Source organism: Oratosquilla oratoria, chromosome 35 (genome assembly GCF_046742065.1).
Source record: "Oratosquilla oratoria isolate Oo_2021 chromosome 35, ASM4674206v1, whole genome shotgun sequence".
Taxonomy (NCBI): Eukaryota; Metazoa; Arthropoda; class Malacostraca; order Stomatopoda; family Squillidae; genus Oratosquilla; species Oratosquilla oratoria.
The window spans coordinates 825,480-841,196 of record NC_134811.1 but is presented as its reverse complement, the minus strand read 5'-3'; the positions used below and the strand labels follow the sequence as shown (position 1 = coordinate 841,196).

Below are 15,717 nucleotides of genomic sequence, written 5' to 3'. Positions count from 1 at the left end.
AGATAAAGTGTGTTTTTAATTTCGTAACGTTCTCCATTGAATTACCACGCATTTGAATAACTTTAACGTTTTTTGTTGCGAGTTCAATTCCCGGGACCCGCTGCAGGTTTCCTAAGTTGGTTCCCGGCAGCCTTGGTCAGGCGGGGAGGCAACTCGACGTCGGTGTAAAAAAAAAAGAAAGAAAAAAAAAAAAAACTCTTCCCATTGCGTGAGAGTTGGGATAGTAACAAGGTCCTACTTTTGGTGCACACTGCAAGGAGGAGACTGCATGAGACCATAAGGCCTACACTAGGCAGTACCATGCCCCTTACTACTCGTACCTGTCATCTTTAACCATCTCTTAAAACAATCAATTGATTCAGCGCTCACTACTACTCGGTTATTCCATTCGTTAACCACTCTATTGGTAGTAAATCGGTTTTTGCATGTTTCCCTCCTTGTGCTTTTACGCAATGAAATACAACTCTGCTCTTTGTAATTCAGTCTGTGAAAGTATATGCGTGACGTCTCAGTGTCAATGTTATTGTTGTTATACTTCTCATTCTCATTCCTATTCTCATTCTTATTCTCATTATTCTTCTTAATTCCAACCTTATTTTTAGTCTCATTCTTACTTTCATTTTGGAAATGTGGAAATAAATGATGAATTTAAGCAAAATTACTCCATTTGTTAGGAGCATTTGCACATATGTATGATGTATTTTTTTCTAGTAAGAGAACATACTGCTATTTTCCAGAATACAGCGGTATATCAAATATATTTGACCTGGACAAAAAAATACACTTGCGTTCCAAACTAGTACAGCACATGGAAATAGTGAGTGTGCATATATTTAGTATATAGTACATGATTTCTAAGAAATTAAAAAATCCTGAATGTGACGGAAAGGAACTTGTTTTTGTGCATATGGGTGGCTTTTATATGTTGTTTTGCCAATTCCTTTCTTTTTTCCTGTTTTCTATCAACTGCGTGCGTTTTCTTTTCCCATTTCAAAATCAATTGTTGTTGCTTCGTTCTATCAGCAACGATTGTACGAAAAATAAATAAATGAATAAATTTGGCTTGATTTACCACAACAAACACACTTTTCAATCATTCAGCTATCCTGAGTCAACTGTTAAACAAATGCCTTTCATAGCATTCCATGATTCACACAACTGCTTCAACTTCTGCCACGTCACTCCTGCAAACTTCTCTATCTCGTCTCTCCACTTTCTATCTAGTCTCCCTCCTGCACGCTTCCCATCCCGCGGGGAATCTACGGGTGTGACTGAAACTGACGATGGTGATGGAGACAAAGCAAAAGAATTCACGCTTTTCAACAATAAAAAACTACTTTGCTGGCTTTTCATCGGTGAAAGTCTGGTGCAGACATGAAATGCTATGTATTTTGACATTTTGTCGAGGTGAACTTTGATATTTGTAAATGTACAATATCTTTCAGCGACTTTATCGAAATCAGACAATCTACGGCGATAGCACACGAAATAGCGACATTTACTAAGAAAGGTCGTACATTTTGGCGAAGCAGTTTGCACATTCTTCGTAAACTCTATGAATTCCACTTGTATAAACTAGGGGAAAATATGCAAAACGTTTATTTTTGTGCTTTTCTATAATGAAAACTTAGTACAAACGCAGGTCATTGTAAAAATTGCCATTTGGTTTCGAAATTTCGAATGAATTTTGCTCTGTACGCAGTGTTATAACGAAAAATAACGATATTTGCTCTGAGAAATATACTTAAATTTCGTACACTAGAGATAATTTCACTTGATTTGATTCTTCTTCTCTTTTGCAATGGAAGCTTGATACAAATATAAAATAGTGTGTGAAGAAAGTGTATATGGTGTATTTCAGCGAGTTCAACTGAAATTGCTCAATCAGTCATTTCTACAGTATTTATTATTTTCTCTGAGAAAGGTTCATATACAATTTTGTGTAGTTTGTACGCCCTGTAGTCATAAGTTCTCTTGATTTACGCCGTCTACAGGCAAGTTACATCGAAATGGATAACGGCTATTCTGACTAATATTTTCCACAATTAAATTCGGTTGTGTGAATTCCCGCCGCCTGATGGCGAGCGCAGAAGAACCCTTTCGTCGGGGTATGAACAGCACCGCATAAGTCTACGGAACACGTTGACCCGGTGATTATGCTCCCGTACGATGCCGTTGTAGTGCCACAGGTCAGCGTGTCGATTGAATCACATTCATCGTAGGGAGAGTGGAAGCTATTATAGTTCTATTACGTCAGATCGGTGACTTCATTCGTATCTTGTGACGTTACAACCTACGATGTGTTTACTTGAATTGTCACCATGAGTTGGTTATATTTTCGATCGTGTTCAGTTGTTTGTTGGCAAATGTACGCAAATAAATTGTGTTCTATCATTTATGTATTTATTTATCTATCTACTAATTAATAAATTTATCTAATTATTTATTTATTGAGTGGTGAAGGATGACCCAACTAACACCAGCACTGGTGACTTATAACCAAATAAACAAACAAATGAATAAACAAATAAACCTACAAATGAATAAAGAAATGAACAAATAGGTAATTATATAGATAATAAAATGACTGAATAATAAATAAATAAATAGATTATTTATTTATTAATAAAAGTGAGTTATTTTTTACGCCAACCTTGGCAAATTGCAGTCCCAAGTTTTTTTTTTTTTTTTTTTTTCAAATTTGCCATTCGCTACTCCTACCCCTTCCTGTGACGGAGCATTTCTGAATAGGCTGAGTGGTGTTAAATGCAAGTGTTGTCACAGAAATGAAAATAAGGAAGAAATCGAACGGCTTTGGTAGTTTTCTATATAGTGTTCACATCATAGTATTTACCAGCGCTCCTATACATTCTTAGTGACAGTGTTGGTGGAGTGGAAAGATTTAAGGCGGTTAGGAGAACGGAATGTCAATAGGAGTTATTATCATCATTATCATTATGATATTATTTTTCATATTTTTATCGTTAATATTATCATTAGTATTTTTCATGATTAATATCATTATCATTTTTGTTATTGTTATTATTATTATCATTATCATTATCATTACTATTAATTTATTAATACTATTGTTATCATCATTGTTATTGTTATCAATATTATTATCATTATTATTATTCGTATCATCATCATCATCATTATCATCATCATCATCATTTAGATTCCAACCGTAATAGAATGCTATGTGCCTCTGGTCCGTAAAGGTGTCACTTAGATTCCCAAAGTATCGAATACGGGGAAACCTCACAGTAAATTTTATTTTCTAGTATAAAAAAGATATCTAATATTCAACAACAAACACAACATTTGAATAGTGACAGTTGGCTGATGAACGACTAGGCAGAACAACAATTTCGCCATAACGACGACGATATCGCCATTAAAATATAAATAATACGCCATTTTTGACGCCAAAATAGCAATATTTTGAAAATATCCTACTCAACGTTTGGCAATACTTCTAGAATCCTAACCTAAGCTAGCCTAACTTAACCTGACCTCAGAAAATTCAGGAAATGATAGTAATACTAACGACATTGTCGTCTTAATCATGTAAACAATGGTGTATATTTTCTATTCCATCTAATATTTTATTTGATTCTCGCACTACGTCTCGTTCTTCATCTCCATCTTCCAATCAGCAGGGAAAATAAAAGGGCAATCTCTCTTGCAAACGTCGGATTGCCAGAGAACCACAATCAGAAGCAAGACAACAAATTTTAATGGATTTTAGTTTGCTACTGTCATATGAATCAGGATCGACCCAATTTTGCAAGACAACTGCATTTATTCAGACGACGAGGCAATTTTGTTTTCCAGAATTAGTTTGGTAAAAATTAAACAAGATGAACTCTTGAGCATTTCATCGACTGTTCAATCCTAAACCACCACAACAACATTATAAACAATGTGAGCAGAGGAATAAACGTTGATGTGGTCTATCTACACTTCGCCAAAACATTTGATAAGATAGACCACGAGGTGTTGCTACACTAGTGAAAAATATGGGCATTATTGGAAAACTGAGACTGTGTCTCCATGAATTCCTAAAGGATAGAATGCAGAAAGTAAAAGTGGATGGATCCCAGTCAAAAAGCTCAATGGTAATCAGTGGAGTGCCACAGGGATCGGTGCTTGGTCCACTGCTCTTCTCGGCCATGATAATTGACACAGACCAGGGAGTTGAATCATCCAAAGTGTCCTCATTCGCGGATGATACCAGGATCTCACAAGAAATCACAACCAAAAAGGATTCCGAAAGATTACAAAAAGATCTGGAGGCAGTATATAAGTGGTTAATGTTCAATAACAATAATTTTGAATTGATAAGCTATGGGTCAAACGAAAATCTGAAAGAACACCGGTACATAGCGGGTGCAGAGGAAATCAAAACAAAGGAGACACTGAGAGACCTGGGGTGTGTGGATGAGAGATGACTGTGGTGAGTCCCCGACTGTCACTACGGCGGTCCGGGCTCGAATCCGGCCCAGGGCTGAAATAACTTCAGTATCGCTGCGCTTCAAGTCGTTACTCCAACTCGTGGGTGGGGAGTTGGGTGGGTGTGCGTGTAAGGTCACAGCATTACCCATAGATCGGTTATATGAGCTCTGAGCTCTCTTCCGAAAGGGAAATAGCTGTTGATCACGAGTCCAACACGTGATCCAAAGACCAAGGTGAATACTAGAGCTGCTCGTAAAATGAGTGGGTGGATCCTTCAGACCTTTAAGACCAGGAAACTCGAGCACTTACCTCTGTGGAAGACTCTAGTAGTGTCAGAACTAGAGTATGTATAGCATAGTCTCCACACAGAGTCAAGGAGATACAAGAACTCAAACAGGTCCAAATGGTATTCACGAGGAGGTAAATCGGTGACTCCTTGAATAACTGAGACTGAAAATCCTCAAGCTCTATTCACTCCAGAAACGCAGAGAGTGTAACATAGTGATCTACTTCTGGAAAATCCTGGAGGGCACAGCGCCAAACCCATCACAAAAAGAAGGAGGTGGTATCAAAGGGAAATACTACCTCAGGTTTGGTAGGACCTGCAAAAGAAGGTTCATAAGCAGCTGCTTCCAGGTACTGAAGACAATCCAGATGGAAAGCTTCATCTCTGCTGACTCCAGACTGTCTCCTCAACTGTCTTCTAAGAGAGATAAGGGACCTAAAGGGAGTCAGCACGGAGGCTTTCAAGAGGGGGCTAGACAAATTCCTGGCCAAAATCATAGATGAGCCTCCAATACCACATAGCCCAGCCTCACGAGGAGCGACAACACATGATGTTCGGGCAGAGATGTGGGAGTGATGTGTTTCCAGACAGTCCATGGCGTTGACACCGGAACTATAGATTTGAAGCATCATAGAATATTGCATGGTATGTCGATTTCATCATTTATGTTCAATTTGTACGCATTTTTAAACGAATTTACAAAATAAACATTGACGGTTTCCGGGACCATTTTCAGCCACCTAGGGAAATTAGAATGTATAGAAAACAAAACAACCATTTATTATCTAAGAATAATGTCAAGTGATTCATGCATTCAGAAAAATTCCCACAGTATATTCTGCACATTCTAATTATCAAAATAAAGAGAACGTAGAATTGCGAGTTGAAATTATTTGAACTATACACTAGCGACATCTGTTGGGTGAACTACTGGATCAAACTTTCCCACATTTAATAAGGGATCGTGAGGATAGTTGCTGGCAACTCCAAGCTATTTGTTTACAAACTAGATTGGTTCCGTGGATGGTCGTACCGTGAAGCCTGCTACTTCGGTAGCCTAAGATTTATTGACACTGGAGGGTTCGGATAAGAAAAACATCATGAAGAACCTTGACATGGTAATTGGTTTTATGTTCCTTTAATAAATATCTATGATGCAGTGCCGTTAGTACTAATATTATATTAATTTGCTCAAATATTGAACTGCTGGTACAGAATCTGATTATCTGTCACTTAGTACTAGAAAATTAAACCAAATTCAACCTTAATGCATATATTATCAATATTTAATATTATTGAAGTTATTTAATGTTATTGAAAGCAGGGTAAAATTCCAGAAACATGCAAACACGGTTATTGAACATGAAACTTACATTGTCCATGAGCTCCTAACCTAATCTTAAATCTAACCTTTTATCAAGCTAGATATATCAATCCAAACCATGGAAAATTATGTCTTTCAAAGTATCTTGTAGGAAATTTCTTTTAGATGCCTATTTGTCTTGCAGTCATAGTAATTATATTTATAGTTAGTAGTATCAGTATAAATATTCAATATTGTCTAGTCAACTTTTGTTTTTCAATTTAGTCAATATTTGCATCAAAGTACTATAGTATTATTTCGTATTTCCTATTTTATATACTTTTTTATCTTGTAACTTACAGGACCTCAATGTAAATAAGCCTGTTATTGGGCTTTTTGAGTTATTTCTAGTATTAGATTCTTACATGTGACTGTCCGTATTTTTTACATTTGTTGGTTACTTCATTTGTATTGGTATTGGCATGAGTTGCAAGTAAAATTATTATATACTATAATAGATCAAATCAAATATAATTCATTTTATAGTAAAAATAATCTTTCAAATGCAAAAAAGGAAAGAGTGAAAAATGTGTTTGCATGGAACTGGAATAGAATTGGTGATTGTTATAGAAAATAAATTTATCTGTTGCCCTAGGGTTCTTGCAAGATAACCATGATCAATATTTCCTGAACTGTCACACAATATTAACCTTTAGCCAGTGAATAATAAGGTCAACTATTACTCACTCAAACAATACCCATAATTTGATATTTATGTCTGAACATGATAGTCTCTGTTAAAGAGTGGAGTGAAGTGGAAGTATTTTTTTATATTGTGTTCATGGTTAGGTTAGAAAAGATTCTGTGGCAGTTAGTGACAGAGTTTAGGAAGGTATGTGATTGGAGGAAGTTGAATGTGGGTACAAGCAAGGTCGTGAGAATCAACACCGTGTGAGATCGAAACCTGGTGTCTACCGCATACCCTGTGCTGGATGTGATAAAGTATATATCAGCAAGACCTCCCGTGACCTGAAGACCCGGATCTGGGAGCAGCACTACGATTCCCGGAACAACATCACCACCAACGCCTGTGTTATCCACCGGAACACCAATGACCACCTGATGGATTGGGATAATGCAGAGCTTCTTTTTAGTAAACCAGACAGGGTGAGGAGGAAATGCCTGGAAGCAGCCGCCATTCAAAGCTTCAAAACCAAACCATTGAGCAGAACAGAGGCATGTTCAACATCGCCCCTCCTATCATCCATCTGTTACCCGCATTATACAAATGTATGAAATGTCCCCCTTAGTCCACTTCAACAAACTGTCCGAAATGTCCTCCTTTATCTCCACCAAGTCCCACCCGTCCCCTTCTCACACACACCCCTCCGCCCCTCCACCTACCACCCACCCCTCCCTGATAACCTCTCCCAGTTCCTTCCCTGTCGGCCTATATGTACTCAGAGTGTTTGCCATATGTCTGTACTTGAAAAAGCTGTAACAAGCGAAACGTCGTACCAATAAAGGTTTTGATCTCACACGGTGTTGATTCTCACAGTCTTGTCGGCTTTTGCCATTGTGTTTCTACAAGCAAGGTAATGAGATTTACAAGGGATGAGGGTGGGTGTAAGTTGGAGGGAAGTTATAAAGGAGATAGTTTAGAAATAGTTTTACAAAGGAGGAGCATGTCAACAGGGGACCTTTTGGTCCATAACTTGGGTTTCATGTAACAAGGAATGAAGAAGTTGAGGGTGAAGGTAAACTGAACAATGAGGAAAGTAAGCGAATGTCTTTGGGGAATGAAAAGTATCACAAGGAACAAGTATCTAAGGATGGACACAAAAAAGATACTATAGGAAGGGATGATCATGCCTGTGCCACTGTTTGAGGCAAGGGACTTGTAACCCAAGGGGAGGTAGAAAGGAGAAATTTAAATGTAAATGTTTTTGAGAAGAAATAATTTGTTTAGATTCATTGTTTAAACATTGTACCACTTGTATTGTTCTTTTCAAAATAAATATTTCTTCTGTTTTGATTTCATGTAGGGGTCCAAGCCCTGTATGAAAAATAAGCCAAGATCTCTACCAGGAGGTAACAACATGCCCATTTCAAATCAGGTAAGCTTTTTTTTGTTGCATTGATATTATTATTATTTATATATATATATATATTTTATCTTATTTATTTATTTTTATTTATTTATTTAATTTTTTATTTCTTTTTTTATATATATATATATATATATATATGTATATTTCTTATTTATCTTATTTTATTTATTTTTATTTATTTGTTTATTTATTTATTTTTCTCATTGTTTCAGGTAAGCTAAAGTGCTTTCTATATCTCTTTCTCTTTTTTCTCTTTTTTTTTTTCTCAGTTTCCATGACTCAAAAGTAGGTATTGATGTTCAACACAAAGAAAAAAATAAGATTTTACAAATGGGATCTACCACAAAAAAAAAAACATCTGTGACATATACAATTAGTAACAAATCGGTTGACAAAGCCATTGTAGAAAAAGACCTTGGGGTTGTGGTCATGAACAACCTGTCAACTGAGAAACACATAAACAAAATTTTGGGGGGAAACTATAATTTGTTAAAAACCAATTTGTATGGTTTTCACTACATGGATGAAGCATTGATGAAAAAGCTCACAGAACACCTAATTGGGCCCAGGCAAAGTGGTGTAGTCTTCACACAAGAAAAACAGTATAATCAAGCTAAAATGAATTAAAAGAGCTGCTACCAAAATGGGCCCAATTCTGGCAGATAAACCTTGAATGACTGAAGAAAAAGAGCCCCCCCCCAAAAAAAAAAAAAAAAAAGGGCGGGGGGAGGGGGAGCATGGGTGCAACTCAGACAGAGATGATCTCTTGGTATGGTATACAACCTCAAGGGGATATAACCATAAATTAAAGAAAATAGATAAATAAAATAATATGTGTCTCAAGGATATCAAGAAATACAATTTTCTGTACAGGTGCTTAGACCAGTGGAATGGCATAAAAGTCAATGTATACATACGTACGTATACCAAAAGGCTTTTTTCCCCCTTACACGGGGGGGGGTAGCCAAAAAGAAAAATGCATTGAAACCACTCCCACCCATTCCATCCCCTACATACTCCACTCTCCTCCACCCTCCTCTCATCTTGGCACCTCCTGGATGACAGGTCATCCCTGCATCCTGTCCACTGCCCTGTGTCAGAAGCAGTCAATGCAGTGCAAGCAAATACAATAAATGCATTTAAGGCAAAATATGATAAATGGAGTTCAGTAGATGGGACCTCATGAGTATAGCTCTGTTCTAATACAGTGAGACCTCTCATTAACGGACATTAATTAGCTGCGTTTGCTGTGTTTTCGGTGTTTTGGAGTGGTTTTTGGGTGGCATAGTGATTGCACGCACTAAACAACAGCACCAAAAACACCGAAAACACCGCAAACACAGCTAATTAACGTCCATTAATGAGAGGTCTCACTGTACATCATAATTAGGTTAATATATTTAAGTAAATACATCCATACCAAGTGCATTCTTATGCACACACCTATAGATATTTACCATACATAGATACTTTGCACTTTCCTTAGGTATGTTGGTGTCATTATCAGTAATCACTTGCACAATCTGTTATGCTTATGTGAAAGACAAAGTTGGGAAACAGCGTATAAACTAAGGCAGTGTCCTGTTCCATGAGAAGAATGCACTAGGGATGAACTGACTGTACAAATGCATTTAATTTTGAAGAAATGTCATTGTAGTTTTCCATGTTATTGATTTTTGTTTTACATGCTGTTTTGTGCTTGTTAGTGTTTTTCAATTTTTTTTTTCTTTCTTTCTTTCTTTCTTTCTTCTTCTTCTTCTTCCTTAGAAGTCCATTGTTTTGTAATTAATCATGGAATATTTATGCAGTGGTTTATTTCCACAAATTTGTTAAATATCATATGAATTGGTGTTATCTATTTTTTTTATTAGATAATTTAAACTGAAAAAATATTGAAGTGAATTTCAGAGGCTATATATAAATGATACCTTAATTGTAGTTTATAACTGATACTCATAAATTCTACTTCTTTGCAGGGTGGTCCAAGGTAGGTAGCCACAAATATATGAATGAATTATTGCATAGATAATGATAATATTTGAAGAAATGAAATACTGTATCTGATATTTTTTACTGCATTTTGGTGATACCTCACATGTCAACATTTCAGAAGCGAAGGCGCACCATTTACTGGAGGATCCGTAAAGAGAGAGCGAGAAGTTCAGAAGCCATACAAATTATAAGTATAATTAGTTATGTCAAAAGTGGAAAATGGAAAAAGAAAAAAAAATGTTATAATTAGTCATGATGAGAGTGATATAAAGATGTTGTCACGGATATTTCTTTTCTTGTGAAATTAAGCGGATTATTACAACACTCCTCTTCTTTCAGCACGTCCCATCAAATTTTGAGTTTGACAGGAATCAGTTTTCAAAAACAGAGTGTGATTGTAAGTAGGAAACGTTATCGTTCTTTTAATTTGGAGACTACTTTCCAGTCAAAAGATTACTGATCACTTTTGATTTCTAATATCCTTCCTTTCTACTACCCTCCCAAATTTTCTCCTTTACTATTTTGATGACTTCACCTCTTCTGAGTGATGATATTGCCCCCAAGACTAGAACCATACAAGCATGCTATACTTAGGTCACTATCCATCATTGAGACAGTACCAACACAGAATAAACCTTTTATACTGCACTTTATCAGTCACTTAACTTTCCCTGGTTCATACTATACCTATTTTCCATTAATTTAGATACATCTTAGTTCATCACATAAGAATTATCTTCTTGATGTCATACAAGGTGGTAAAACCAACATTGTATTCAAGCATTAGTATGTTCCTATTCACACCTTTCTCCATCTACTCACACAGTTCTATCTTCAGTTTTTGTGTCAAAGGTATATCTATCTGTCTATCTATATACCAAGGGAAGTAGCCAAGTCGGTAGGCACCCACCCCCATTCACCACCCTTGTCTCCCTCTAATCATAGCTCCTCATGGATAAAGGGTTATCCTTGTCTCCTACCCAGTGCTCTTGGTCAGAAACATTGTAGTAAGACACAGCACGTCCACAGCAAGGCCGCTTCATTTAATAGGTGACCCCCCCCCCCTCTCTGTTTCCTCATGTGGAAAATAAAGTTTAGGAGAAATCCTTATTCCTGTGAGAAATCAAAACTATACATCTCTGATTTTTAGAACCTCCCTTAGGTGGGGAAACTGGTGTCATGAATTAAAGGGGTGTGAATTCAACAACCATTATGTGCCCAGCAATGAAAAGCAACAAGGAATGATAGTCATAGCTTGCTGCTTGAGCAGTAAGACAGAGTGGGGTTCTTATGGATTGTTTGTAGACTGAGATAAGAGTTTCCTTCTGGTGCCCAATCAGAGCATCTATTTCCCCAGTTCCCTCTTGTAGGAGACCCACAGATTCCAGGTAACCAGGCACCAGGTTGGTCCATAAATCACTTAGGGATGAAATATTGCATTGTCTAGGTAAGGTCAGGGTAGGGCAGTATAAGACGAGGTGTTCACTGTCTCTCTGTGTTCCATCAATGGCAGTTTGTTTCTGTGACCAGGCCTATTTTGTGTTGGTATTATCTTCACAGAGATCATTTGGAGGGCCCAAGGACTGTTGTAAGCTACTGTGGGACTGAGGGTTCCCAATCATTAAAACCCAATGCAACGGTTTATGTTATTAATGTATTTGTGACCTATATTTGTATCATGTTTATGTTAGTAAATAATTGCTCTTTTTTCTGATATCCAGGGGTTTACTGAGCTGACTTTGATTCCTGCAAGAGATAGCCTTCGTTACATATGGCTAAATTGTAAACAGACTCGGGTATACAGAGTTACTCTGAATGATGTCTTAGAGGTGCAGTTCCAGTACTTTGATCCTCTACTAGAAGTCACATCACAAGAAAACAAACTGTAAGTTACTTCAATATGGTATTTTATTTTAAAGTTACCATCAGCTGGATTATTTTCTTTAGAACAGTGGTTCTTAATCTTTTTACTACTACGCCCCCTCTAGGAACTGTTCTTTTCCTTCACATGCCCCTTGCATCTATAGATCCCCCCCTTGCAGGGAGGGGGGTCAATACATAGGAAAAATTTCTATGCCTGGGAGACTTGAAAATAAGAGTTAGTAATGACGATACTTCTTCATTATTTCATAAACTTACCTTTACAATACTGACCCATGTCTTGTAAAGAAAATAACATGTAGCTGGTAAAATTTCTACTTTTCTCCTGAGCCTTGTCCCCCCCCCCCTGAAAATCACTTGTGCCTCCTGGGGAGGGGGGGGGCAAACCCCCCCACCCCCAGGTTAAGAATCACTGCTTTAGAACATTTTTTTTTTTATTAGGAAAAATTATTACCTCTTAGATTGCCATATGTTATGGTATCATAGATGCTACATATATATATATATAGTGTGTTTGCATGTGTATTTATCTAATCATATGTAGGTGTAGTATATGGGATTAGAAGATGGGAGGGAACATAAGGAAAGGTAACAAATGTTGGGATGATGAGTTGAAGGTGGTACTAGCCAGCATACATGGATTGGTTGCAAGAGAGACATCTGGAAGCATATGAAAGACACAAGAAAAAAGAGGAAAAATAAAATGCAAGGTCAAGGTGTCAAAGAGGAAAGCAGACGTAGAATGGGGTAAGAGCATGACAGAAAATATAGAAGAAAAAGATTTTTTTGGAAGGGAGTGAAAAGAATGAGCTGGTGTAACTGAAGGGAACAAGTGATTGATTGATATATATATATATAAATATATATATATATATATATATATATATATATATATATATATATATATATATATATATAAAGTTTTGATCATTATCTTATTTTGATAGGACACCAGCTGTGCAGTCATTAGTATTTATGATTCATTTATTTTATTTTATATAATTCTGTTTTATTTTTTCTTCAGGAGAAATTTGGATCATTTCAATCAATGTCAGACAACAGCAGTTACAGCTGTAGATCCTGAACAAGGACGTGGGGAGCTTGTAATAACAGTCCCCTCGGAGGCACAGCACATGATTACAGAAGGCAAACCAATTAGAGTCGGAGTTGAATTTTCTCTAGAGTATCCTCAAGCTGGTCTCCATTTTGTTATTCCAAGATGTGAGGGAACGCTTGTTGATGTGAGTTGAATATTCAATAATTGTGTATAATCTAATTTTGCACAAAATACTGTACTGGGTTTCATGTGTGTGTATATACCTGTCATCCAGGAGGTGCCAAGATAAGAGGGAGGGAAGAGGGTAGAGGGGAGTGGAATGTGATGGGGATGGAATGGGTGGGAGTGATTTTTATGTTTTTGTGTTTTGGCTACCTCCTTTATGAGGGGGGGAAAAGCCTTTGGTATATGTATGTATGTATATGCCAAGAGCTTTTTCCCCCATACAAAGAAGGTAGCCAAGTCAAAGGCACAATTACTTTATGTCTAATAGGAGTAAAGGATGGGGAGATAGTGATAAGTGGTAATGATAGGTTGAGCAAGTGTTTAGGCCAGATTCAGTTTTCAGGACCTCACCTTGTGGAGATGGGAAGTATTGTGTAGGATTTGGGATCAGTGAATGGATCCAATTGATTAAATATTCTCATTTTTTCTTCTACCATCCTCTGAATGTTTGCATAATAGTGGCTTGCTCAGCATTTGGAAAGCAGAAACACTTTTCACTGTATAGAAATCCCTCAAATCTCAAAAGAGAATTGCTCTAGCTTATGTACATTCAGATCAGCACCTCACATTGACAACAGACTCCTAATTGTTCCAGATTCAACCTCTACACAAATCACACAGAACACCTGAGATTACATTGTCCCATGTCCAGAAAACAACACAAAATCTCTTCATTGACTTTTGATAATCACATTTGCATTGTCATGGAATGCCTGTTCCCAGTGAGTTCTCTTTGTAGATAAATGAGATGACATGATTTTTTTTTTTTTATCCATTCCAGAAAGGAGCTCACATGTTCACATATGGTTATGAGAACAGTGCTAGGCTCTGGTTTCCTTGCATAGACACCTGGCAGGAGCTGTGCACCTGGAGGCTTGACTTCACTGTAGAGGAAGGCATGACAGCCATCAGCTGTGGGGATCTGATAGAAGTGGTACACACCCCTGACATGAGGCGTAAAACTTTCCATTACATCCTCACTACGCCAACTTGTGCTCCAAACATTGGGCTGGCAGTAGGGTGAGTGCTCATGTTTGTAAAATGAAATCAGGAGCCTTAGTCCAGGTGACTGGATGGTAAGTATGGACATCATTTATAGCTCTTGGAATTGGAAAAGTATGGTGAAATGTTGGAATATGGTTTACTCCATCATTTATAGCTCTTGGAATTGGAAAAGTATGGTGAAATGTTGGAATATGGTTTACTCCATCACTTATAGCTCTTGGAATTGGAAAAGTATGGTGAAATGTTGGAATATGGTTTACTCCGAACTATGAAGGCTTATGTAGGTCTTATTCTTGTCAACTCAACATGATCCCTACCAATTGAGGCAGTTGTCAATCCAAACTGATGGCTGGAGTTACAAAGGATTACAAAGGCGGAGCATGCCAACAGGAGACCTTTTGGTCCATATCTAGGTCGGATGCAAAAAAAATCATAATAATGATAAATTAATAAATATAAATATAAAGATGGATGAGAAGCAGTGTGTTCAGAGTGGTATGGCTGTTGGCTGCTCACTGGCTGAGTAGGTTAGGGTGTCATTACTTGCGGTGAAGGTTGAGATGATGACAATTCGAAACTTGCTCGGGGCAAGTTGAACTGAGGTCATGGTTTGTTAAATTCCATGCTACAAAGTCCATTAATAAGGGACACTGTCCTAGCCTCCTGATAGGGGGAAGTTTGTGACATTAAACCAAATCATCATCAGTCATCATAAAGATGATACTTCTGTAAAAACTGATAATTCCTCCCACAGGCCTTTTGAAATCTACGTAGACCCATTCATGAATGAGATCACCCACTTCTGTCCTCCACAATTGCTACCGTTGCTTAAAACTTGCAGCAAGTTCTTACATGAAAGTTTTGAATTTTATGAAGAAATCCTTTCTACAAGGTGAGTTCTATGTGAATTGTTAAAAGGCATTTGATATATGGGTTTATTTTGATCAATATTATGATTATCAGTTAAGAACTTTCATTTCTATTTATGACTTGCATGCAATAGCTGTTGAAGCTGCTGCCAGGTACTGGCAAGGAAAACCACTAGTATATTGAAAAAGATTGAACCTGACTAAATAACATATTTTACTGCTATGCACTACCTCTAAATTTGTTTGCATTGCAACCGGTTGATTTTATTCAGCCAAGGGATTCTCCGTTTTTAACTGAAAATTTAATTTCTTTAATTTTTTACTAGGTATCCTTACTCATCATACAAGCAAGTTTTTGTTGATGAAGCTTATAATGATGTTCAGTGTTATGCAACCATGAGTATTCTCAAGTAAGTATTTTGTATGATTCTTTTAAGAGTACATTTTATTTGTTATTTTATTGTGTCTTTTTGTTCTCTGGCATTTAAATTTTCCATCAACCATTTTCTACTAGCTCCTCATTGTTT

The 15,717-nt window shown here is 37.0% G+C and overlaps 1 protein-coding gene across 4 annotated transcripts in view; it reads left to right on the top strand.

Moving 5' to 3' along the window:
* The first annotated feature begins 5,725 nt into the window (after positions 1 to 5,725).
* Taf2 (TATA-box binding protein associated factor 2) overlaps positions 5,726 to 15,717 on the top strand; it is a 29,997-nt gene continuing 20,005 nt past the window's right edge. For all 4 annotated transcript variants that reach the window (XM_076173822.1, XM_076173821.1, XM_076173820.1 and 1 more), the window contains exons 1-10: positions 5,726 to 5,865; positions 8,096 to 8,167; positions 10,138 to 10,148; positions 10,272 to 10,340; positions 10,496 to 10,550; positions 11,875 to 12,038; positions 13,059 to 13,275; positions 14,098 to 14,336; positions 15,076 to 15,213; positions 15,517 to 15,600. In XM_076173822.1, the coding sequence (XP_076029937.1) occupies positions 5,848 to 5,865; positions 8,096 to 8,167; positions 10,138 to 10,148; positions 10,272 to 10,340; positions 10,496 to 10,550; positions 11,875 to 12,038; positions 13,059 to 13,275; positions 14,098 to 14,336; positions 15,076 to 15,213; positions 15,517 to 15,600 (1,067 nt within the window). In that variant the 5' untranslated portion in view covers positions 5,726 to 5,847. The remainder of the gene's footprint in view (positions 5,866 to 8,095; positions 8,168 to 10,137; positions 10,149 to 10,271; positions 10,341 to 10,495; positions 10,551 to 11,874; positions 12,039 to 13,058; positions 13,276 to 14,097; positions 14,337 to 15,075; positions 15,214 to 15,516; positions 15,601 to 15,717) is intronic.